At 39.3% G+C, this 26,036-nt stretch overlaps 1 protein-coding gene across 2 annotated transcripts in view; it reads left to right on the plus strand.

The window, feature by feature from the left end:
- Positions 1-26,036, plus strand: part of STK32A (serine/threonine kinase 32A) — a 151,318-nt gene that overhangs the window by 15,969 nt on the left and 109,313 nt on the right. For both annotated transcript variants that reach the window (XM_010383381.2, XM_010383382.1), the window contains exons 3-4: positions 23,397-23,452; positions 24,520-24,671. In XM_010383381.2, the coding sequence (XP_010381683.1) occupies positions 23,397-23,452; positions 24,520-24,671 (208 nt within the window). The remainder of the gene's footprint in view (positions 1-23,396; positions 23,453-24,519; positions 24,672-26,036) is intronic.

Below are 26,036 nucleotides of genomic sequence, written 5' to 3' on the forward strand. Positions count from 1 at the left end.
CAGGACAATAACATGAACCCCCGACGCGGAGCTTGCAGTGAGCTGAGATCATGCCATTGCACTCCAGCCTGGGTGATGGAGGGAGATTCCCCCTCAAAAAAAAAAAAAAAAAAAAAAAAAAAAAAAAAAAAAAAAAAGTGGAAGGCAAAGAATTGAACATACTGACATATTAATTATTTGAAAAGAAATGTAAAACTCCTATCTAACAAACCCTCCCCTTGTATTTCCTTACAGCTCTTTTCAAACTTTTTTTTTTAGCATGTCATGGCTTAGTTGTTTTGCTTCATTTTCCAAAAGAAAAAGCTTCTCTGGAGAAGGTGGAGGTTAGTCAAGGGAGGTTTCAGTAAGTGCCATTTTTGTGAGCCTCTGCATCTACTTACGAATGCACGGTATGACACAGCACCTGACAAGAATAAGTACACCTATTACGACTGCGAGGGAAGTAAGAATTGAGGCTATTATTCCTTTTCATTTACCGAACTACTTTTCTAGCTCTCTTATAAAGGAGTCATTTACCCCTGAGTTGCTGGCTAACTTATTGGATACAGCACTCAGACCATGCAATGCCTTTCGAATAATTCCATTAGGGGCAGTGTTGTTTGGGATGAAGGTGTAACAATGAATTTTTATTATGATGCAAATTCCCCCTCTTTCTGCTAATATCGTGTCTAAGGCTATTTTATTTTCCCAAGCCATCTGGCTAGTAGCCCCTAATTGTTCAGCTATTCCTTTAACAGCATCTCTAGTGTAGTTAATAAATTACTGTTGGCTGTAGATGTACTCAATCTACATTTTTATTAATTGTCACCCACCAAAATATTGACTTAAACCCTGCAGCTATTTGATTTCAGGCTTTAAATTGATCTGGTATTCCCCATGGGACTCTAATTGTGTCTAAATAGACGTGAGAGTCGAAAGACCCACAAGGGGCTTCTCTCGCTTTACGATGTCTTATTTTTCCTTCCTTTGGTTGATGAAATGCCAGGGTGAAAGGGATAGCCAATTGGACAAAAGCACAAGTGCCACTCCAGTTATTTGGCAGAGTGTCCAGTAAAGGTCCACCACAATACCACCACACATCTGCTTGGGGATGAACAAGGGCTGACTGATTGATAAGCTCTTGAAAATTCTTAAGCTCACTGCATCCCTTCAGGTCTCGAAGGAACGCTAAGTTTCCTCCCTGTCGTGAGAGAGACAAAGTGAACTTAGTGTTGGGAGACGGAAGCTGGATGGCCCTTGGGGGCTGACCTGCAGGGCACCAGACTTTGGGATATAGCAGAGAGAGAACTTGGAATGACTTATTACTCCAGGCTGTAGAATCCTGGAAAAGAGCTACCAAGCAGCCCATGCCCGGTACCACCCTAGTGGAAAGGGGACAATCTGGAATATTTGATCCATTTTAACTTTAGTAGAGACAGTGGTTTCGCTACTAAAAAGAGAAAAGTAGCACAGGTACCAACCCTAGAATTTCCAGTAAACCAGCACCAGCCTGGATATTTGGCTGGTCAGGCTGGTCTCGAACTCCCAACTTCAGGTGATCCGCCTGCCTCGGCCTCCCAAAGTGCTGGGATTACAGGTGTGAGCCACCGAGCTTGGCCTGTTTTAAGTCTTTAATTTTTACGAACGCTATCTTGGTCTTGTTGTTAGATGGAGGAGGAGCAATTGTTCCGCTGTGAGAGGTTTTGGAAGAAGGCTTAGAGGAAGGTGCAGGTGGTAGGGATCAAAGAAACACATTTTAAATAATCTAATAGGGTTTGTTCCTGAAACCTCAGCCCTTATAACATAAAACTGGCTTCAAGAAGGAGACTGGCTTAGAAAAGGGGAAGAATTTTGAGGATTTGAGATAATAACCTGTACAGAATTACACTGGTTTAGTTGGGGGGAGGGCTGTCTCTTTAGTAAAATGAATGTATGATTTTAGGAAATTACAAAAACCGGTTGGGGCAATCTGTTCTTGCTCTTTAGTGGTCACAGAACGTTGGACCAACTACTGCATAGAAGCTCTATGTCGGAGGTGGGGCAGGGGGTAAGACTCTGGGTTGACACTGGGGTCTTTATCGAAATCTCCCTGGATTAAATGGTCCCAATTCACTAATGCCCAGTCTGAGGAGAGTCAGGAGGCACAGAGGTAATTTTTTCTGAAGTACAGAGCTGTCTTTGACTTGGCAAGTCCCCACAGGGTATAACAAGGCAAGCATTAAATGCAATAGTTTGAGGAAAATTGACTTGGTTATGTTAATAACTAGATGGTCAGCAATAGAGAGAGTAAAGAAGAAAGAGTAATACAATAGACGAAAAAGAGTTAAATTTTTCTTAGCCTTAGATAATAGGGTTTTCCCCTGGGACTGTGGCCCACGACTCTGGAGGGGGCAGTGCTTTCTTGACTCAGGGTGTGATGAGTCCATCCCTTTTACACTGTAGGAACAGCAGTCTTGGTGGTCAGCAGCACAGGGTAGGGTCCTTCCCAGGCTGGCTCGAGTTTTCCTTCTTTCCACCCTTTGATGAGAACGTGATCTCAGGCTGGTGCTGGTTTACTGGAAATTCTAGGGTTGGTACCTGTGCTAAAAGACTTTTAGTTTTGAGGGAAAGGAAAGTGGAAGATAAACCAAGTATATAATTTCTTTTTTTTTTTTTTTTTGAGACGGAGTCTCGCTCTGTTGCCCAGGCTGGTGTGCAGTGGCGGGATCTCAGCTCACTGCAAGCTCCGCCTCCCGGGTTTACGCTATTCTCCTGCCTCAGCCTCCTTAGTAACTAGGACTACAGGCGCCCGCCACCTCGCCCGGCTAGTTTTTTGTATTTTTTAGTAGAGACGGGGTTTCACCACGTTAGCAAGGATGGTCTCAATCTCCTGGCCTCATGATCCACCCGTCTCAGCCTCCCAAAATGCTGGGATTACAGGCTTGAGCCACCGCGCCCAGCCTAAGTATAGAATTTCTAAGAAATTGACCTTTTGTTTTAAATGTGGGGACATCAGCAGTGGACTTTATAGTCCTTGGTGCCTTTTTACTGAGAAATTTCCGCCGGGCGCGGTGGCTCAAGCCTGTAATCCCAGCACTTTGGGAGGCCGAGACGGGCGGATCACAAGGTCAGGAGATCGAGACCATCCTGGCTAACCGGTGAAACCCCGTGTCTACTAAAAAATACAAAAAAACTAGCCGGGCAAGGTGGCAGGCGCCTGTAGTCCCAGCTACTCGGGAGGCTGAGGCAGGAGAATGGCGTAAACGCGAAAGGCGGAGCTTGCAGTGAGCCGAGATCCGGCCACCACACTCCAGCCTAGGGCAACAGAGCGAGACTCTGTCTCTAAAAAACAACAACAAAAAAAGAAATTTCCTTCAGCACCTATTTTTATTAGTTTTTAGACCAAAGAAGGCCAAACACCATTTTATATTTAACAATGCTTCCTGTATGATTTTTATACCACATAAGCTAAATTTCACCTTTTTATTAGCATGTTATTAATGTTAAACTGAATTTTAATAAAACCTTCTAGACATATTTATCCAATTTTTAATGTCTGACATAAGGTAAGGTTTTTATAGACTCTTTTTAACCTTTTATAATTTTTGTTAAAGAGCAGGTTAGTATTTTAAGAAAAACCTGTTGTGCTTTTATTTTAATGTCCAGTTCACAGAAAAACTGGATGATACCCCTTAAACTTTAGCCAATATGTTTACACACAGAATTTCCTTTACAATGAACATTTCAAAACTTGCTTAAACTTTTAAAACAAAATATTTATTTTTAACCTTTTAATGTAGGTGAAAATCCACATTCTTATGCCTCCTTATAATCCTTTTACAAAAGGTATATTTTACTTTCCTATACACCTTGCACATAAACTGTTTCTTCAATAGCTTTACATTCAGGAGGCTTAATTACTTTTAAATTCTACAACATTTCTTGCATAAATTCCCTTTTATAACTTGTTTTTTCCTTCACAACTTTCACAGACAATTGTTTGACATGCCTCAACTTTCTGACTTGTTGCAAACATCCCTTTCTTTAAACAACTAATTTATTTTAGGACAAGAATTTACTGTATAACATTCTTTTTACATAAATTCTTTTTTTTCCTTTTTTTTTTTTTACATAACCGTTCTTCTCCAAAGCGAACTTCCTTCATGTCTGTGGACTAGGCTGCCTAAGGCCACAAGATTAGAAGTTAGGATAATACATGTGACACTGTTAACTTTTAGCAAACTTTAATTTTGTTGAAAACCTTCTAAGTTTAGGATTTCAATTATTCTTTGCTATTAATAATTCCTTGTTTAGTCAAAATTAACTTAGAATTAGTATAGATGGATTTTTTTTTTTACTATTACATAAGTACTTTAAGGCTTGGCTGAGTGCAAACAGCTCTCACGTTTGAGCAGACCAATTATTAGGCAGTTTTCCTAACTCTGCTTCTGTGTTTCCTTACAATTCCTGAATACCCATTGTGTCTTTTTCCCTCAATCACGTGGGAGGAACCATCTATCATCCTGTCCTGAAGGGAGTTCCTCCTAGGTCTGGTCGGACCTTTGTATGGTAATTAACATATAGATCCCCTGTTAGGAAACCTGCTGGGTTAAGGGAATTTTCAGTGGTTAATGTGAAATCATCTTTTTCTAACAGAATAGCCCCATACTTTAAGAATTTTAAGTTAGTAAGCTACCTTTTCACTTCTTTTTTTTTTTTTTTTTTGGACTTAGGATAGTTCTGAACTGGTGAGGTGTGCTGACAATGAGGTTTCCTCTACAAGTTACTTTTCTACTCCCTTCTGTTAGCAAAGCAGTTGCCGCTATAGCTTGAATGTATTTGGGCCATCTGCGGGTTACTGGGTTAAGAATTTTTCATAGGAAGGCTACTGGTTGTCAGCGGCCTCACTGTTTTCAGGCTATTCCCTTGTTTACACTTACAACAAGGTGGTATTGGAGTTTTATAGGGTCACCAAGAAGATCTTCAATTATCAATTATAGGTTTTAAATTTACCCTGGCTTTTAAAGGAATAGGATACACTGTTTTTTCTTTACTACTTCTCTCTCCTTCCCTCTCTCTCTTTTCTGACTCCCTCTTTGTAGCTCTGCCTCTCTCTCTCTGCCTCTCTTTCTCTCTCTGCCTCTCTTCTCTGTCTCTCTCCTGTTTCTCTCTCTCTCTCTCCTGTTTCTCTCTCCTGTCTTTCTCCTCTGTCTCTGTCTCTCTTTCTCTCTCTCCCCTCTCTGTCTCTATCTCCCTCCTCGCTGTCTCTCTCTCCAGTCTCTCCTCTCTGTATCTCTCTCCCCTCTCTCTCCTGTCTCTCTCTCTCATCTTTCTCTCTCCTCTCTCTTTCTCCTCTGTCTCTCTCTCTCCTCTTTGTGTCTCTCTCTCCTGTGTGAGTCTGTCTCTCCTGTCTCTCTCTCTGTCTATCTCTCTCTCCTTTCTCTCTCTCTGTCTCTCTCTCTCTCTCTCTGCTGGTCTTTCCTTGCCTCTGCAAGCTGCTTATGCTGCTGTTCTCCCCTCTCCTTCCGCTTTCTCTAGGGGAGGGACTGGTGGGAGTGGAGCTACTCTTTCTTCCCTCAAGAAGAAAGGTGGGGGCGGTTGTGTGAGGTTCAACCCTTGAAATTAGTGGAAGGCTCAACTCCTCAAACCAGGGATGTCTGGCCTTGCCTGACCTGGAAGGCTCAACCCCTCAAACCAAGGGGTGTCTTGCCTGTTCTAGAAGGCTCAACCCCTTAAACCAGGGGATATCTTGCCTTGCTCGTCCTGGGAGGTTGACCTGTTTCCCCCGTTTCCCCCTCTGAAGGTCCTTTGCACACTTCCCACTCAGTGCTGTCCTCTCTGGCCGCTCCCCCAAAGCAGAATCAGGCCTCTCTTAGTGTTGGCGGGCCCATGGCAGGATATGCCCTAAGCCATATGAGGCAGCTACAGGCAGAGAGGACCCATTCATTCCATCCAGCAGTAGGACTTCTCACCATCCACACAAACACCACCACAAGTAGGATCGTTTGTGATCATTCATGCATACACACACATTTAGCCCTCCAGAACTTGACCACCAAGGAAATACTTCACCTGCTCCTGCGGCTTCTCCTTCCTTGGTCTGTGCATAGAGTCATTGCCACAGTATGTGAGGATCCTTTAAGCTAGGCTGCTGGCCAGTTTCTTTTTTTTTTTTTTTTTTTTTCTGCCTTGCTGAGAGCTCGAGTTATTCCTTGCGCTGGGTGGGTCTTGATTTCTCACCCCTGAGGCCACCACAAGGGAACCGAGTGCACCTCCTCAGGAGAGAGAACCAGAGACCGCCCCCGGAGGGAAATATAATCCCAGAAGAGCCCCTAATTGTTATATATAAAGTTTTAGTGCCATAAAAGGAACAGCACTCGGATATAAAATTTTCTTTTTAATTCTCAGCAAGGCAAGATACTTCTATATAGAAGAGTGCATCCTTAGAGATGGAACAATGGTGAGCGCACACTTGGACGAGAGGGGAAGGGGTTCTTATCCCTGATGCACGTGGCCCCTGCTGCTGTGTCTTCCCCTATTGGCTAGGGTTAGACAGCACAGGCTAAACTAATTCTGATTGGCTAATTTAAAGAGAATGACGGGGGTGAGTGGTTTGGCGGGAGTCAGGGCAGAGCAGGTAGCTGGTAAGCGGAATGACTTATGGTGGAGTAGGTGATCAGAATGAGTCAGGGTGGGGTAGGTAATCGAAAAAGTTTGCTTTAGGAGGAAGTTAAGTTTAAAAGTAGAAGGCAAACAATTGAACATACTGACATATTAATTCTTCGAAAAGAAATTTAGAACTGATATCTAACACTGAAGGAGGCTTATGCTTAGGGTTTTATGTTAGGATTTTGGTTTAGAGCATAGTATGTTTTATTTAAGATAAATCTAATTCTTTTTTTTTTTTTTTTTTTTTTTTTTTTGAGGCGGAGTCTCGCTCTGTCGCCCGGGCTGGCGTGCAGTGGCCGGATCTCAGCTCACTGCAAGCTCCGGCCTCCAGGTTTACGCCATTCTCCTGCCTCAGCCTCCCGGAGTAGGCTGGGACTACAGGCGCCGCCACTCGGCCCGGCTAGTTTTTTGGTATTTTTAGTAGAGACGGGGTTTCACCGTGTTCGCCAGGATGGTCTTCGATCTCTGACCTCGTGATCCGCCTGTCTCGGCCTCCCAAAGTGCTGGGATTACAGGCTTGAGCCACCGCGCCCGGCCGATAAATCTAATTCTTAATATGGAATTCAAAAGTAGGATTATGAGGAACCCTGAAAATTGTATACAAAGTTTATTTTGTGTATTTGAATTATTTTTTCTCTTTGGAAAAAACATGTATTCCCCAAAGGAGTCCGTGCTATCCCCCCAGGCTTAAGAATGTGCTTGTGCTCATCTTCAGCAATTCATAGTTGTCTTGGGATACATTTATAGGGGACCCTCAATTTTAAAAACCACTGAATCAGAGAGAAAACTCGAGAGGCATTTGCGAGGTTACATGAGAGTGACCAATGCTTTACAAGAGTAGGTCTTGAAATGTGGTACTTTTCTTAGGTTATCTCATTTTATTTTCATCACAAATGGTGAAGAAATGGTCAGCCACATAGAGCAGATACTGAGACTCAGCAAGTGAGAAAACCTGTCCTGGTTTACACAACTAGGAAGAGGAATCCTCACTCCACTTCTGTCTGCCTCCAAAGCTCAAGGAGAGTGAGCTTTACACTTCACCATATTTGCTCATCCTCTTACCAGTTTGACTCCTAAGATAATCCTGAGATATAAACAAGAAAACGATTATGATCCCCTTATTTGAGTGAGAATATATGTCTAAAAATGATTTTTTTAAACACTAGTAAAGGTCACAAAGCCAATGAATGATAAAGGGATGGGTACCTCTGGCTCCTATAGTTAGTTCATCCTTCAAAGAACAAAAATAACCCCCATTTATTGAGTGCCTACTATACTCTAGATATGTTTTTAATATATGTTATCTCATTTAATACCTACCACATTCCTGTAAGGTAGGTATCATTATACCTACTTTACAGATCAGAAAAACAAACAAACAAACAAACAAACAAAAAACAAGACTTCTAGGGAAAGATGCTGAATAGAACACATTCTTCTACATCCATTCCTTTCTGAAGATCTTCCTAATATGACAGGTAGAGATTTGTCTTAAGATTTAAAACCACAAGGATGAAGAGACAGGCAGAAGAGTTACACTATCAACATTGCAGAAACTGGAAAGGAGACAGAGAACTAGAAGCAACATAACTGAGTCCTAAACTTCCAGAAAGGAAAGCTGAGAAACAACCAGACCCACACCATAGAACCCTCCAAAGACTCAGGAAGTGGCACTGTCATGTGCCTCTAGAACTAGAGGTGAAGGGTAAGAGCTAAAATAAGTGAGATTATTTGGATATCTATTTAAAAACTAGTCATGTCCTTTCTACCAATTTGGAAAAAGAAAAAAATATTCTCCACTCCATACTATGGTTTATCCTTTGAAGAAGTTTTATTAATGGGGAAGTTGAGTGTAGAAGATGTCTTGCTGAAAATGGAGGGATCGGGTAGATAAATGCATACTGGATACTGGGGCACCCAGCCTTCTCTTCCCACTTGGCTCTGATAATACTGGCAGCCAGGGACTCACCCTCCGGTAAAGAGAACAATAGAATATTTTCTGGAGATTTTGACGAATCCAAGAAGAAAGATGTAAAGTTATCAACATTAGAGATTTTCTGATTCAACATCCAGGCCAGTAGCTAGAAGCAACACTATAGAAGCATATTGCTGGCAAGAGCCACATACTCAGAATGTCCAAACAGGGGTTTGGTCTCCATACTTAAATATGAAGCAGACAACCAAGGATTCTCAGGCTTTTGGGAAAACCCTCTAATATGACTGATAAAGACTAAAACAAATGAACAGGGAAAACATTAGCAAAAAGTATAAGAGAGGTAGGAGAAAGCTATGACAACTGAAAAAAAAGACAACCAGACAAAAACAAAAAACAAACAAACAAAATAGATACCAAGAAAATAGCTTTCAGAGAGCAAAAATTTGCTTTGGGAAAAAAATTACAGCATGAATGGAAAAATCTGAAGAAGATTTAGAAGATACATTTAAAGAAAATTTCCAGAATAATGAGCAAACAAAGATATAAAATAAGGGTAAATATAAGAACATTTAACAGGCCAGGTGAGGAGTTCTAGTTTCTAAAGAATAGGTATAGAAAAAGAGAAAGAGAAAATGGAAGGGGGCAATAATTATTACATATTTTAAGAAAAAGAGTACAGAACCGAAGAACGTAAGTTTTCAGATTAAATGAGCCTGTTAAATGCCCAGCACAATGAATAAATCATAAAATTTCAAAACATCCAACACAAGTATATACGACTAGAAGTTTCTAGAGAAGAAAACTGTTACATCCAAAGGATCAGGACATCAAAATAACTCCAGCCTTCTCAACAGCAATGTGTGAAAAGGTAGAAAATGACAGCAATGCCTTCAAATTCTGAAGGAAACAATTTCCAACCTAGAATTCAATAGTCAGCCAAACTATTAGTCAAGTATGAATACAATAAAAATATTTTCATGGATATATGATATTTCAAAAAATGTATCTCCCATACAATCCCTCTTACAAAACTGTTGTAAAATGTGCTTCACTAAAACAAGAAAGAAGCGGGCACTGCATGCAAGAGCCAGGAATCTATCCTTAAAGAGGCATGAAGGAAATCCCCAGGGTGATGGTGAAGGGAATCCCGGGAAGACAGCTGTGCCAGAATAGAGATCAACAGTCCAGACTGGATTATGTCTGAGGAGAGACATTTTCAGGAAGATAAAAATGTGACTAATGCACCTGAGCATGATGAAAGGGAACTAGATAACTGGAGAAGAGTTTGGGATTGGATTAGGAAGGAATGTAGAAAAGTCAACATGTGTAAACAAGACTATTACTAATTCCAGGGAAAGCCAAAAATTGTGCAAGTAAAGAAAACTAATCTTAGTTTACTACAACTCAGTTGAGCCTACCATTTATGTATTCATAATAATGGAAATACTGAATATTGATCTAATTAAAATTATTATGCCAGATACAACTGCATTGGAAAGATGGAGGACATATTGGGATAAAACCAAAGGAGCAAGAATGTGAGCTAAATCTTCATCTACCAACTTGAATATTCAATAACTAATGCCTAAAATGAAAAATAAAGAACAATAAAATTATACTCTTTAGGGACATGGTGGAGATCACCCAATGCATAGCTAAAGAGAGGTAAAAGTGGTTGCTTCTTGGCTGGGAGAGATTAGAAGTGGGGTAAGTAGATCATAGGACTGTCATTTTCTCCTTTTTAAAAAATAACAAATCATTGAGAACTATTTGATTCTTTAAGCTATATAAAGATCTAGATAGTTGTAGATACAAAACTTGAAAAAATAAGAACATGAAAAAGACTGAAATAGAGCAAAATAGGAATCGTGGTTATCTTTAGATGGTTTTGGTTTTCTTTTTTCTACTTTGCTGTATTTTTTATACTGATAGCATTATATATGTATATATGTATACTCCTCATTGTAAACAAGAAGTTGAAACTCAGAAAAGTCAGATAAATTTCCTAATTTCAAATATCTTATAAGTGTTAGAGCTAGGATTCCACTGCAAGTCTGTCTGATTTGAATCATTTTTATTTTTCATCAAAGCATTCAATCTTTGTTAAAATCTGAGAGGCAAAATTGGCATGCCTCACCATTCTCTCCCATCTCTGAAGGTCCATAGTGCTTCTTTTGTACATCATACAAAGTGTAACACTTGATTGGTTTCATTATTTGTTTACTTATTTGTCTATCTATATACTTATTCATATTCATCTAATTTCAGAAAGATGAGAGAATGGATTCCACAGGTATATAGACTATTACAAAATAAAATAAAATTACAAAAGTGAAACAAAGGACATTTGATTATTCAGGTTTTGTTTTGTCAGACTGCTAAATGAGTCACACTCAGTTTTCCTTCTCTGCTTGGGGAGGGTAAGTGTCCTGGGACTGAGTCCCAAGCTTCTTATGTTTTTCCATCAGTGCCTAGGAAAGTCCTGGGTACACAAATACTCAATGAATGTTTGTTGGTTTGACTTGCCAGCAAAGCTGTGGCTCCTAGGGAAGTGACTTCAGCTTCTTTATTTTCTTGGTGTGACTGTCTTAAAAGGGGAGTAAGTGAGCCTTTCTTTGTAACTGACTGTATTTGAGAATGCAGCATGACAGACAAAACATTCATCTCATTCATGGAGAACTGTAAAATCCAGCAGAAGAGCTCTCTTTTTAACCAGTGCTTACAATTTGTCCTTTTTCACCCTTCCTTGGCAAATCATGCAGTGTTCCTTCTTAAAAATGGGTAAAGTGCCAGCAGAACTTAGAAGAGGGACTGATTCTATCTCTATTCTGACCAGGTATATGGCAGACTATAATTTAATGTCAGCACCTTTTTGTTGCCATAGTGAGATACATTTACTTCTGTTCAAAGATCATGCAGCCCTGACAAAGCAAATACCCTCTGACTCCCACTATTAATTATCCTTCAGTTGCTACAGTTTTCATCCATGTCCTCACTTAGGAGAGTTGGTGGTTGTGAAGCAGATGGAGTCCACAATCTCAAGAGCAGTTCTTAATGCTTTGAGCTCAAAGAGTGAGTAAGTCAATGCATGAGGCTTTTAAGATGTAAATCCAATGTCTGCAGAGAAATCTGAAGCTGTAATATTAGAACAACATTCAAATGAGGACTTCATTGACTAGCTCATTAAGAAGTCCTTTGATAATAACATGTTGGTGAGACTTTTCTTAGAAGGTACATATTACAAATGATGATGTGCTAAGAAATCAACATAAAGGAAAACATAAAAATTTTCCTCCAAAGCCATCCTTTTTCTGTAGAACTTTAATGATGATATCTCATTCCTTTGTACCTTAATTAAAAGGTTAATTATGCACCTACTATGATATGTCCAAAATGGTTTTAGGTGATGTGTGGATATAGTGATGAACAAGACACACCTAGTGTCTGCCTTCATGGAGTCTATATTCTTGGCACTGTTGGTCCTGTGTGAAGTCCTAACATTATTTTGCTTAATGTTTTGGCAAGAGAGGCAACGTTGGCTGGGCGTGGTGGCTCACACCTGTAATCCCAGAACTTTGGGGGGCCAAGGTGGGCAGATCACCTGAGGTCAGGAGTTCAAGACCAGCCTGACCAACATGGAGAAACCCTGTCTCTCCTAAAAATACAAAATTAGCCAGGCTTGGTGGTGCATGTCTGTAATCCCAGCTACTCGGGAGGCTGAGGCAGGAGAATCACTTGAACCCGGGAGGCGGTGGTTGTGGTGAGCTGAGATCACGCCATGCTCTTGCACGCCAGTCTGGGCAACAAGAGCAAAACTCCATTTCAAAAAAAAAAAAAAAAAAAAATTCTGCATTCTGGGCTGATACAAAGGCAATTCATCTGGTAATAATAGCAATAACATAAATAGCAGTAATAATAATACATTATTGAGTTCCTATTCTCTGCCAAAAATGGTTGATAAGCACCTTTGATATGGCTTATTTTACCTAGTCCTCCTTATAACCTTAGAAGGTATATTGTATCTGGTCAAAATTGAAAGAAGAAATTGAAACTCACAGAGGGTAAAAAATTAAAGTTCATAACTAGTAAGTAGTACAGACACACCCAAACCCAGAGTTTCATGCTCATAGTCACCATAATGTATTTGGAAACTTTTAGGACTCATCACAATATTAAAATCATGGAACTTGGAGCCACACAAAGTCAGATCACCCTGACACTGGGTAATTTAACTTTTCTGGGTTTATGTAACGTATCTATAAAGTAGCAATAATAATATTACCACCTCATGCTGTTTTGGTAAAAAGTAAATAAGATAATGTATATTAAGGTATTTGGATAGTGCCTATACATTATATATGCTACTTAATAGATAGTAATATAATTATTAACTCTGACCTAAGATGTGGCACAGTGCAGGTAGCAGAAGTTCTATCATTAATCATTTACAGACACTTATTATATTGCTTCAAACACATAAGGATAGAGGCAAGGTGGATGGGAGATCTAAGAAATTGAATGAGTCAACATTTATGTAAATACTTATCTACTGAGAGCTTCCTCACCTCAGGATTTGGGTCACTTTAAATGCATCCTCCCTGCCCTCCTCTGCCTGGCTACTTTTGGAACTCCAACCCATTCTGCAAGGCACAGTTAAAATGCTGCCCATCCCTGAAGATTTTTTATTTTCTAAAGTAGGAAGAGATTTCTCCCACCTTAGAACTCCTATAAACACCTGCAGATTAGTTCTAGGCAGGCTTTAACAAAATTCTCAAGGGATCTTTGAAAATAGATTCCCAGGTCCAGCCTCCAGAGAATCTGATTCAGATAAGGCCAATGAATCTGAATTTAAAAACATATATTTGTGTGATTTTGATGGGTGGACACATTTGAGAATCATGGCAGGACCATTTATGTGGCTCTCAATACATATACACTACTTTATATTGCAGTTATTTATTTATGTTTCATCTCTTTTCCTGAGAAGTTACCTTCCTGATAAGCCAATGCAGAGACAAATTAAGAAAATCTCTAGGAAAGAATAGAACATCAAGTCCTTGCAACATTCTTCTGAGGTTATAATCATCTCCTCTAGGATGCTTTGCTGGATTTCCCTGGACTAGGTTCTTTTCCTGCTACATTCTCCCATTATAGATCTCCCTACAGCAGCACTGCTTATATTACTTGGAACTTGAATCTATTTTGCTAAAAAAAAAATGTTAAAAATTAAATTATCAGAAGGATATTGGGGATGCCTGCAGAGTAATCAAAATAGGATCTGTATGAATATAGAGCCAGGCACATTAATACCATCAGCATTAGCCCTTTATGTTGTGATTCTACTTTATTCCAAATGTCAGCTTTATCCTGTTGGATGTGCTGATCTTTTTTCTCTACGTTTAGCCAGTTCTGTTCTCATGTTCTGGAAGCTTATGACAGAGGGGGAGTATGCATTTCCAGATCAGAAGATCCAGAGTGAAAACGATTGGAATGGCCTGAGTCACGGTTCCAATCCTAGACCAAGGCATCTGGCTAGGGATGTGAGAAATGATGAGTGACAGATACAGTGACAGCAAGTGGTTGATGGGATCTGAGTTGTGAGAGAGGGTCTGCAAATAATGAAAGATCCTGCATAAGAAGAGGAGAAGCAGAAATACGGACATTGTTGTGAGTCAGGTCTTGACCCAACTCTGTGCTGCTTATTCTACTTTCTTGTGCACGATTGACTATGTGTGTTTAATAGAATGCAGTACAGAACAGTGTTGGAGGGCAGCTGTGGAGTCCACTTGAGTGGGACTCTACTACTCTGCCACTTATCTACTTTATGGCCTTGAGAAAGGTACTTAATTTCTCTGGGTTGCAGTTTGTTCACCTAAAAACATGGCAATAAAAGTAATACTGTTTCAGAATTGGCGCAAAATTAGGATAACATACATAACATATTTAGAATAATGATGGGTATTCCTTACATAAATGTTAGATATTAGCTACTGTGAATTTTCCTGTTGTTCCACTGGATTGTAGGCCCCCTGAAGGCAGGCAACCTTGGGCTTCTTTCTCCCAGCACCTAGCACAATGGCTGTTACTTAGTAAGCAGTCAGTAATTGTGTGTTGTTGTCAGTGAACACAGACTGAGTTCAGTGAGTAATGTCTTGGAAAGCCTTTACTGCACCTAGGACTTTCATCTATACTGAGACAGAAAAATGAAATCCTCTCTAGACTGGAGAGCAGAAGCTAGACATGTGGGCAACAAAACTGTATCTGTTTCCATGTCAAATTGACTTTGATTTTAGAGAATCACAGCACTGAGGAGTGTCATGTTTAAGCAGCAAATTTGTATGGCAAATTAACATGCCAAAAAAGGCATGCAAGACTCTTACTTGATTTTTTTTTCCTCCTCTCTGGGGAATTTATCTTATTTTGGTTTTATCTTGGAATGTATCTTATCTTGAACTTATTCAGACTGCATTGGTTTAATTTGCTATCAACTGGGGCTGTATAGTGCACTGGAATTTAATGTGTTGTATATGTGAAATATTTACCAAATAACCACATAACCAAGATATGGAGGACCTACTGTAAGAGGAGATTCTTGCAAAGCACCTTAAAAGCATACACTCAATAATCACATTAGCATGACTGCATACAGGGAGCTACTCAGTTGTTTTAACTTTTAATTTAAGTAGTAGCAGAATGACTTTTTGGGAACTTTGGAATTTGGAAACCTTTTAATTCTATGTAGTGAATATCAATTATGTAATTTAGTCTAAGCTTGTATGCTTGAAACAGATTTCAAAAACAAAAGCAGCAGCAATGACAGCAAAAATGCGTGTCAAAAGCAATTGGTTTTAAATATAAAGACATAGTTTTAACAATCTTGAAGTTTAAAAAAGCCTATGAAAAACACAAACCCAGAGAGACAAACAAGAAAAGATTAATACATTTAACTACATAAAATTTAAAACTACATTACTGAAAAAAAATTTGAGACAGGGTCTCTGTTGCCCAGGCTGGGGTGCAGTGGTGTGATCACAGCTTACTGCAGCCTTGACTTCCCAGGCTTAAGGGCTCCTATGATCCTCCCATCTCAGCCTCCCAAGTAGCTGGGACCACAGGCATGCATCACTACACTTGGCTAATGTTTAATTTTTTGTTGTTGTTGAAACGGAATCTCCCTGTGTTGCTCAGGCAGGTCTCGAACTCCTGGACTCAAGTGATTCTCCTGCCTCAGCCACTCAAAGTGCTAGAATTACAGGTATGAACCACTGAGCCTGGCTTTAAAAGGTTTTAAAATCAAAAGCCAAATGGACAACCTAGAAAAAATACTCCTGAGATATGTTAAACAGAGTTAATTGACTCACCATTTTTAAGTGTGCTTACATATCAAAAAATCTAATAACTCATTAAAGATATGCAAAGCATATAAAAAGGCAGTTTGCTGAAAAAATACACATATAAATATATGCAGCTTCACTCAGCATTAAAGAAATAAAGTAAATCAATAATTCAATCTTTTTCACTTGTCAGATGAAGAACAGTTAATGTAGTAGTGTTGGCAAGGTGGTGGACAAAAAGTTATTCTTATATGTTTTTGACATCAAGATTTGATGCAACATCTCTGAAGAGCCAGTTGATAATATCTGTAAAATTAGAAAATTAACATATTCTTTGCCCAGCATTTCCACTTTTATCAACTTTGCTTATAAACATAGACACAGAAGCCCATCAAGAATGCTCAAGGTAGTTTTGGTAATCATAGGTAATTTTTTTTTTTTCGATGGTGTCTTGCTCTGTCACCTAGGCTGGAGTGCAATGGCACGATCTCAGCTCACTGCAATGTCCGCCTCTCGGGTTCAACGGATTCTCCTGCCTCAGCCTCCTGAGTAGCTGGGATTATAGGCGCACGCCACCACACCCGTCTAATTTTTGTATTTTTAGTAGAGAGTGGGTTTCACCATGTTAGACAGGGTGGTCTTGAACTCCTGACCTCAGTTCATCCATCCGCCTCAGTCTCCCAAAGTTCTGAGATTACAGACATGAGCCATCACACCCAACAATCGAAGATAATTAAACCATTTTTCAAAATCCATCAATAAGTTAAATATTTTATGGTACATTTACACAATAAAATACAAATTAGCTACTTAAAAATAGTTAGATCTATATGTGATGGTATGAATGGACAGAGGCAATGTGTTATATAGAAAGGGTTTAACAATGTATGCTCCCATAGGAATGATAGTATGTTGCTATTGCCTTTAGGAAGGAGTACATATACGCAGAGAGAATCTCTTAAAGGATACACAAGGAGTTGTTAATAATGGTTGATTCATGGAACTGGAACTGAAAACTTGGAAGGGGAAGATAGCTTAGATTTCATTGAATAATTGTTGTACTTGAAAAAAATTTGTAATTTTTAGTTTTCAGTGGACCAGACATTTTGCTTCTGGTTTATAATGTCTCATCTTTAAAGTCACCTGAGTTAGATTTAATTAACTCCATTTTACAGACAGGGACATTGCGATTTGAAAGACTGAGTAACTAGTCTAAGGTTCACAGCTGGTGTCCTTGTTTCTTCATCAGTAGAAAGATTTACATAAACAGCAAGGTGTGCTGTTCTCAGTAGACTCATTTATGTTCATGATTTGGTACTTGCTCAAGCTGAAATCAATTTTTAGAAAAAATAAAATCTTTTACAAAGATTTTTACCTCAAAAATAGAAAAAACAAAGGGTTTCCTGCCTTACTTTCTACAAGGGTCTTCTCTGAAATTCCAAGCATCAGGGTGTTATAACAGACTCTAAAAAGGGTTTCCTTTTTTATTTCCTTTAACATTGCTTGAGACTGAGAAGATGGTAAGTGAAATAAATCAAAGGAAATAAAAAGTATCATCACTGGCTTTCAGAATCAGCATGGTTTATGCTAAGGGAAAGACTTGGAAACATTGATGCAACATATAATTCTAAAAGGAGACAGGAAGAAATCCCATCTTGTTTCCTCTGGTTCTACCTTTGGGATGGGTAGGTATGTTACACAATAAGAATAACATTAAAATGACTGCTATAAAAATAGTGGTTAAGAACCTGGGTCCAGAATGAGAAAGGTAGATATTGAATTTGCCTGAGTACAACTAGGCAGACTCAAGTGAGTTGATTTTACCCACTCCTCCACTCAAATATTGGGTATGGTTTGCAAAAACATTCAACCAGTTATCTGCATAATTGGTCTTAACTTTCCATGTGACTATAATAAATATAAACTTGCTAATGAGAAAAGTGATTTTAGTGTTTAAACTATTTTTTCCCAAATAATAGTTCCTAGATGCAGTTTATGAGCCTTATTGGGTACCCACACAAAGGAGATAGAATTGTCTGTTGGACTTTTTGGAAAACTTTCTTGGTTTTCAAAAAGGTACGTTTCTAAATGATTTTTCTGTGTAGTTTTGACTAAAAAAGTCTTTGCCTTACTTTTTGTTTTTAAAATCTAACCTCAACATTAATATGTCACTATACTAGTTATAACCATAACAAATTATTTCACCTCTATGAGCCTGAGTACCTTTAACTGTATACACTATACAGATGTGAAGATAGAAAGTGACACAAAAATGAAACATGTACTGACCACCCTCATAAACAGATCCCTTATGCATATAGAATGTCTGTGCCTGGTTGATTAGTGAAGGAATGTGTACCCACCCAAAAGAAAAACTCGGAAATAAGTACTTTTAGATATTTATCTTTTTAATATTCCAAGTAATTATCACAACATTAAGGTGCATTCAACTTTGTCTGTTAACATGATATACCTCCAGGCAACCTTTAGGGTACTGTACAGATACAATGGCTGCAAAGGCTGGGATGAAAAGACCTGTGCAAAGCAGGACTCTGAGGCACATAAGGAAGGCCTCAAAGTTACATTTCCTTGACTTCATGTCTAAAACACCAAAAGCAATGGCAACAAAAGCCAAAATTGACAAATGGGATCTAATTAAACTAAAGAGCTTCTGCACAGCAAAAGAAACTACCAGCAGAGTGAACAGGCAACCTACAGAATGGGAGAAAATTTTTGCAATCTACTCATCTGACAAAGGGCTAATATCCAGAACCTACAAAGAACTCAAACAAATTTACAAGAAAAAAACAACTCCACTAAAAAGTGGGCAAAGGATATGAACAGATACTTCTAAAAAGAAGACATTTATGCAGCTAACAGACACATGAAAAAGTGCTCATCAGCACTAGCCATCAGAGAAATGCAAATCAAAACCACAATGAGATACCATCTCACATCAGTTAGAATGGCGATCATTAAAAAGTCAGGAAACAACAGGTGCTGGAGAGGATGTGGAGAAAATAGAAACACTTTTACATTGTTGGTGGGATTGCAAACTAGCTCAACCTTTGTGGAAGTAAGTGTGGTGATTCCTCAAGGATCTAGAACTAGAAATACCATTTGACCCAGCCATCTCATTACTGGGTATATACCCAAAGGATTATAAATCATGCTGCTATAAAGACACATGCACACTTATGTTTATTGCGGCATTATTCACAATAGCAAAGACTTGGAATCAACCCAAATGTCCATCAGTGACAGACTGGATTTAGAAAATGTGGCACATATACATCATGGAATACTATGCAGCCGTAAAAAAGGATGAGTTCGTGTCCTTTGTAGGGACATGGATGCAGTTGGAAACCATCATTCTCAGCAAACTATCGCAGGAACAGAAAACCAAACACTGCATGTTCTCACTCACAGGTGAGAATTGAACAGTGAGAACACTTGGACACAGGAAGGGGAACATCACATACTGGGGCCTGTTGTGGGGTGGGGGGATGGGGGAGGGATAGCATTAGGAGATACACCTAATGTAAATGACGAGTTAATGGGTGCAGCACACCAACATGGCACATGTATACATATGTAACAAACCTGCACATTGTGCACATGTACCCTAGAACTTAAAGTATAATAAAAAAGAAAAAAAAAGTTACATCTCCTTTGCCTGTTTTCTTGCAGGCCACATACCCTAGCCCAGCCCTGCCAGTATGAGTGAGAACCAGGTTCTGCCTTTGCCCACACTAAACCACTACCTTCAAGGCCCCACAAAGACCCAGTGTCTCCAGACAGCCTTTCTGTCTTCTTAACATTCAGAGCTCCATGAACCAGAATGAAAGTTTTGGAACATGATACAAGGACAAGACCCAAGAAGTAAACACCACTAAGGTTAACCTTGCTTTAGAGGTTAGAGAAAACACTGCAAGGACACTGCACCATAGACTACGAAAACCCCAAATGTGTTGAAATGATGCTGATTCCATTTACCTCCATATTGCCTGATAATACCCAGGTGCTACCATGGCAGCTTAAGGTGGTGTTCGCTGGGAGCTATGATACGCTTTCAGAAGTAAGAGCACTGCTAGTAAAAGTAGTTGGTTGTAGGCAATGTTCTATGCACATGACCCATTTCATCTTCTTATAAACCTTGTGAAGTATATATTATTTTCATCCTCATTTTATAGATGCAGAAAGGGAAGCATAGATGTAAATTTCCAAGATTACATGGCTATTTATTGTTGGAGCTGAGATTTGAATTCAGGTTGTCTGTCTTCAGAGACTGTGCTCTTAATCTCAGCAGTCATCAGACTTTTCTGTAAAGAGCCAGCTAGTAAATATTGTGGGTTTATATACATTCTCTATTGCATATCCATTGGTTTTCAGAAGTAATCCTATACAAATTCAAAAACCATTCTTAGCTCATAGACTACACAAAAACAGATTGCAAGTCCAATTTGGCATTTACTGTTCATATTGATCAAGGGTTTAAGAACATAGTGAGTATACTATTCCACATATCCCTTAGGCAAATCCTATATGTTTATAGTACTATTAGATTTCTGTTGACAAAATAATCCACAATTCTGACTTCATATTTCTCTCTCTCTCTCTCTCTTTCTGATTTTGTCCGAATTTACCAGGTTTAGTTGCATTTTCAAGTTAATCTTCCTGCTAACTAGTGATTCTGTTGTTGAACATTTAAGAAGGGACTGTCAGGATTGAATAAGAGGGTCTCTTCCATTCACATTTTTTATTTTTGAGAAAGGATCTCACTCTGTTGCCCAGGCTGGTGTGCAGTGGTGCAATCACAGATAACTGTAGCCTCAGCCTCTTAGAAGTTCCCCCTGCCTCAATTTCTGAGTAGCTGGGACTACAGATGTGCACCACCATGCCTAGCAAATTTTTTATTTTTTGTAGAGACAGGACCTCACTATATTGCCCAAGCTAGTCTCCAACTCCTAGACTCAAACAATGCTCCTGCCTTGGCCTCCCAAAGTGCTGTGATTACAGATGCGAGTTACCACATCCAGCTCTTACAGTCACTTTTAATCTATCATTGGCTTTCTCATTAGGTTGTATTTTTATACAAGGAAGTGACTTTAGACAGTATGGCACTAGACTAGAGGCTGTGTTTTTCTTTGATAAAGGCATAAATGAGATAAATTGCTCTAAGACTTTAGGCTTGTCCCTTTTCTGAGAAGTGACATTTGGGAGGTCACATTTAGTCAAAGCAGTTTTGCTAGTATAAATTTACCAGGATCCTGACATGTAATCCTGTATCATTTGCAGTAAGGTTAAAATAGTTTATGAAGGAAGGTGGTTCATGAAATGGATTAATATCAAGCTGGAACTTCATGCTTTCTAGGTACCTGCTGCAATCTTAGAGATTCAAAATGTCATCATGGCATTCTAGGCTAGACTGGTAGTGGAGAAATCACTGTGACTCATTGGATCTGCTCAAGATAAAATCCTGAACTTGCAAATAAATCCTGGTCAGCTTTTTTTTTAACACTCTTGTGGTAAATAATACACAACTCAGATTCATGTAATGGATGTAAGAAAATCATTGCTTTGGTTATTTCAGTATGAAACTCAAGAGAAAACTTACAGAAGTGTTTTTAAAATTATTCTGACCACAACCCAAGGTAAAACATATGCCAAAATATATATCATGACATAATAAATGAAGCCAGGATTGTGTATATATGTCTACTCAAGTATATGAAATGGAAGCAACAGTTTCAGAGGCAGTACTATGCTTACTACATTTGAGGCATTCTGGTATTTTCTATTCTATTTAATTAAATTTTTAGTACCTCTTATTATTGCTACATTTATTTCATAACTCATTAATGGGTTTTGACTCACAGTTCAAAAACACTGCTTTAGAGAATCCAAATGTTCACACTATCCATGTGTATAAGAACTAATTTTTGGGGGGCTCTTATGTATTCTTATAGCTTAGTTTGATCTATTTGCTAAGACCTGGCTATGTGAGAACTGCAAAGAGTTATGCCTTCAACTACCTAAGCCAAAAATTTTCTGAGGCGGTAGGGGAACCAGGGTGAGCAAAAGGACATATCATCTCCACCCTCATTGAGCTTATGTTATAGTGGATAAATAAACTCAGAATTCAAGGAGTTTGAGAAGAAAAGTCATTCCCTTGAGTAACTATGTTAAGTATGTAAACAGGTTTAGTAGTGCTTTCTTAGTACAAGGTGTTTTCTTTTGATCTAGGAGAGTCAGTCCAATTTTTTTCTCATGAGAAAATGGAGCCTTGAAGAGTCTGTCATTTATCTCTGGTCTCTTCATTATTTTGAGTCCAAGTACGGGATTATTTGTAATATACATCTGCCTCACATGATCCAGTGGGTTTTATGATAGAAAGGGAATTTGGAATTGAGAAGAAGAAGTGATGATTAAGCCACATCATTAAAATGTTTGACTCTCAGATATCTTGGACAGACTTTGAGAGGCACTGTAGCCAAACTTTTTCCTTCAGAAGGAGATTATCTAATTATTCTGGGTAATAGAGACAAACTAGGTCTTTTAAAGAGACAAATTATACCATTTAGTGTTTCACAATATTTTCTGAAAAAACTCTTAAAATCACTTATTTGGAATTTAATTCATCTAAATCCTTATTTCACAAACCAGGAAACAGAGTCAAATATTTTCTTAGTTATCAAGGCAAGAAACCAAAGATTGTCACCTGCACAGGAGAATCTATGATTTGTTCTTCTCATCATTATACATTTCACAAGCAGTGACTCAAAAAACCTATAAACTAATCAACTATTGCTTCTTCTAGGGACTGAAATTTTAAAATTTCAGACGTGGAGGATCGACTCTACTTCAAAGCAAAATTCAGTGGACTTCTGCACACATATCCATTCTAATCTGTTACAAGTCTGCACTTTGGAGATTAGTTCAGGCTACACACTTAGAGGTGTAATAGTTTCCTACTTGGGAAAATTGAAATTACTTGGATACAAAAGAGTGGTTGTAGTAAGAAAAGAGGCAAGGAGAACATTTTAAAGTGCTGATCCTTGGTAAAGTCATACATACGATGCACCTGGGAGCAGATCTTTCTGAAGTCATTCTGTGCTCAGAGATGTTTCTCCTTACCTTGCTGCCTATATCAAATGCTCTGTGATACGTTCTTAGAGTCCCATGACCTCTCTTCTTAACTTGCAGCGGGAGCTTGAATTTTCCATTTATTTTTGTGACTATTTAGTCTATAAGAGTCTCTGTCTTTATAGGGCCCTTACTTGACTACAGACTCCATAAAGGCAGAGATTCTATTTTTACTCTATTATTATTGTATTCCCAGCACTAAGCACTATGATTAATACATAATAAGTGTTCAATAGATGTTTATTGGATGATTAGATTGGCATTTTAAGGTAGTCTGAGATCATGTTATTTATTAGCTACTAAAGAGAAATTGGTAATTACTCATGATATTCTTCTTTTTTGTTGTTTTACAGTCAACTTTGACCACTTTGAAATTTTGCGAGCCATTGGGAAAGGCAGTTTTGGGAAGGTGAGAACAAATTGAAATGATTAAGCACCAGCAAGGTTATGTAGCCCAGGTAACAGAGGGTCCAGAAATGTTCATATTATTGAGTTGCTGGGACCGCAAGGAAGGATAATCAAGTGAAAATGTTTTTGTAATGGATTTTTATAAAATTGTCACCACAGTTTAAGAAAAGCGCGTGACAGGCAGCTACATAATGAACGTACACTGTTCTCTAGAATAATCTCATTAAACTCAAATCTGTTTACTGTCAGTAAACTTTAAGACTTTTCTCTCTACCTTAAAGGAGATGAAGATTTCAGAATCATTTTCGATTCTACCAGCTGTACACCCAGCAATAGTTATCTCGTTTATGGAAGAGTTCATTATTTTCATGTGGGAAAGAAGCCACCTGATTTCTATTTGTTTCCTCATTTGTATAATGTTTTTATCTTAAGAAATATACATATTCAGTCTAATTTTTTTTTGCAAGAAACTTCTGTATTCAAACCCTGATTCCTAGTTTCTCAATGGAGACATACTTTAAGAGAATAATATTTCATATTAAACTTGTATTTTGAAATCATTTTCTGTTTACTGTATCAGGTATTACACAGACCTCTAAAAAAATTTCAAAAACATGGACATTATATTTAATGTTTTTCCAGTCCTTAAAGTCCTTTTGGTTATATCATCTATGGTTGTAAACAGAAATTCTTTGCACAGTATTATTCAGCTTGACAGTTTAGTCATGTCTATTTCAGTCACTCAAAGCAGGATTAAGGATGTTACTTGTTATTGGAATATTCCTGACATGGAGGCAGCTATTTTCACCAAAATGCTGTCTTAAGAACCCAAAAAGCAAAACCAGGCAAAATTGTTTGAGAAAAAAGAGATCCAAGAATTGAACTGGTACATAGAAAAGAAAATGAAATTTTTAATCCAAAATCAGAGCTAAGTGGGAACTTTTAGCATTGTGTAATTTGCAAATGTTAAGGATCCAAGCCACAGAAAATAACATGTCTTGTTCTGTCTCTCATCACGATGATCCACTACCTCCCTAATCACTCACTCACTCGGGTTTTCACCATTAGGTCTGCATTGTACAGAAGAATGATACCAAGAAGATGTACGCAATGAAGTACATGAATAAACAAAAGTGTGTGGAGCGCAATGAAGTGAGAAATGTCTTCAAGGAACTCCAGATCATGCAGGGTCTGGAGCACCCTTTCCTGGTTAATTTGTGGTGAGTAATTTTACTGAACCTCTGAATAGTGACATTCCTGATATTGGTGTGCTAGGGGAGGTCCCCAAATACCCCTGGGACCTCAGGACTGGCTGGTATCCAGGCTCTTGACATAATTGCAAGAAAGAGTTCAAGGATGAGTTGGAAAACAGTGAAAGTACAGAGATTTATTGCAAAGTGAAAAGTACACACTCAAGAGAGGGGAGCGTGGGTGGACTCCGGTGAGTGTCATGTAAGGGGGTTTGAGGCTGCTGCCATATGCGTTTCTTTAACCAAGGGGTGAAACATTCATGAAGATCCCTGAAAAAAGATGGAGATTTCTTGGAACTGTGGTGCCACCTATTTTTACACCAAACATGAATGTTCCTGGAACTGTCATGGTGCTGGTGGGTGTATGATTTAGTATGTTAATGAGTGTACAATGAGGTCCTAGGTGAAACCTAGGTCAAATTCCACACGATGGAGAGGACCCACAGACCCTCTGAAGGAAACGGACTGCTCCTGCAGGACCCAGGAGACTCCTCCAAAACTGTGAGTGCCCCAACTGAGGAAGTGGGGAAGGGAGACCCTCCTTTCCCAAACACACATCCCTACTGGAGAAGCTGAAGGTCTGTTTGCTGGAGAAGTTTCCGACTTTACCTGGAGCTGAATCCATTTGAAGAGCCTAGTGAAATACACGGGGAGAGGAAGCCGCAGAAAGGCCCTGGGAGATTGCTGGGTCACCAAGCAGGCCATTCCTGCCTGGCACCACAGGGATCCAACGGGAGAGGAGAGGGGGGTAAAATTCCATAGGGAGAAGCAAATCTCTAGCTGAACTTTGTAACAGTTTGAACAGGGTGAGAAAGCGCCTGGCCAGGACTCCGGGGAGGGCACAAATCCAGGGTGCAGACTCCACAGGCAGGGGATAAACCAAGCCCTTTTCTTTTGCAGCTGGGAGGTTGGTAGCCTGGGGCAGGCCGGTACTGCTTCTCTGCTTGGAAACAACCTGGCAGCTGTGTGTGTGTGTGGTGGTGTTGGGACCGGTGGTGGTGGGGTGGAGGGTAGGGGCGGTGTGGGGAACACAGTGGGAGTGAGACCGGCCCTGACAATCCGCAGAGACAGCCATAATCCTCCTAGGCACACAACTCCAGTGAGCTGGGAATCCCAGCCCCATCCCCCACAGCAGCAACAGCAAGGCCCATCCATGGGAGTCTGAGTTCAGAGACACCTAGCCCTGCCCCTACCTGATGGTCCTTCCCTACTCACTCTGGTATCGGAAGACAAAAGGCATATATCTTGGGAGTTCTAGGGCCCTGCCCACTGCCAGTTTCTCCCCATAATACCACAGCTGATGCTCTCTGGAAAAGCGCCACCCCCTGGCAGGAA

Source organism: Rhinopithecus roxellana, chromosome 3, assembly GCF_007565055.1.
Source record: "Rhinopithecus roxellana isolate Shanxi Qingling chromosome 3, ASM756505v1, whole genome shotgun sequence".
NCBI lineage: Eukaryota > Metazoa > Chordata > Mammalia > Primates > Cercopithecidae > Rhinopithecus > Rhinopithecus roxellana.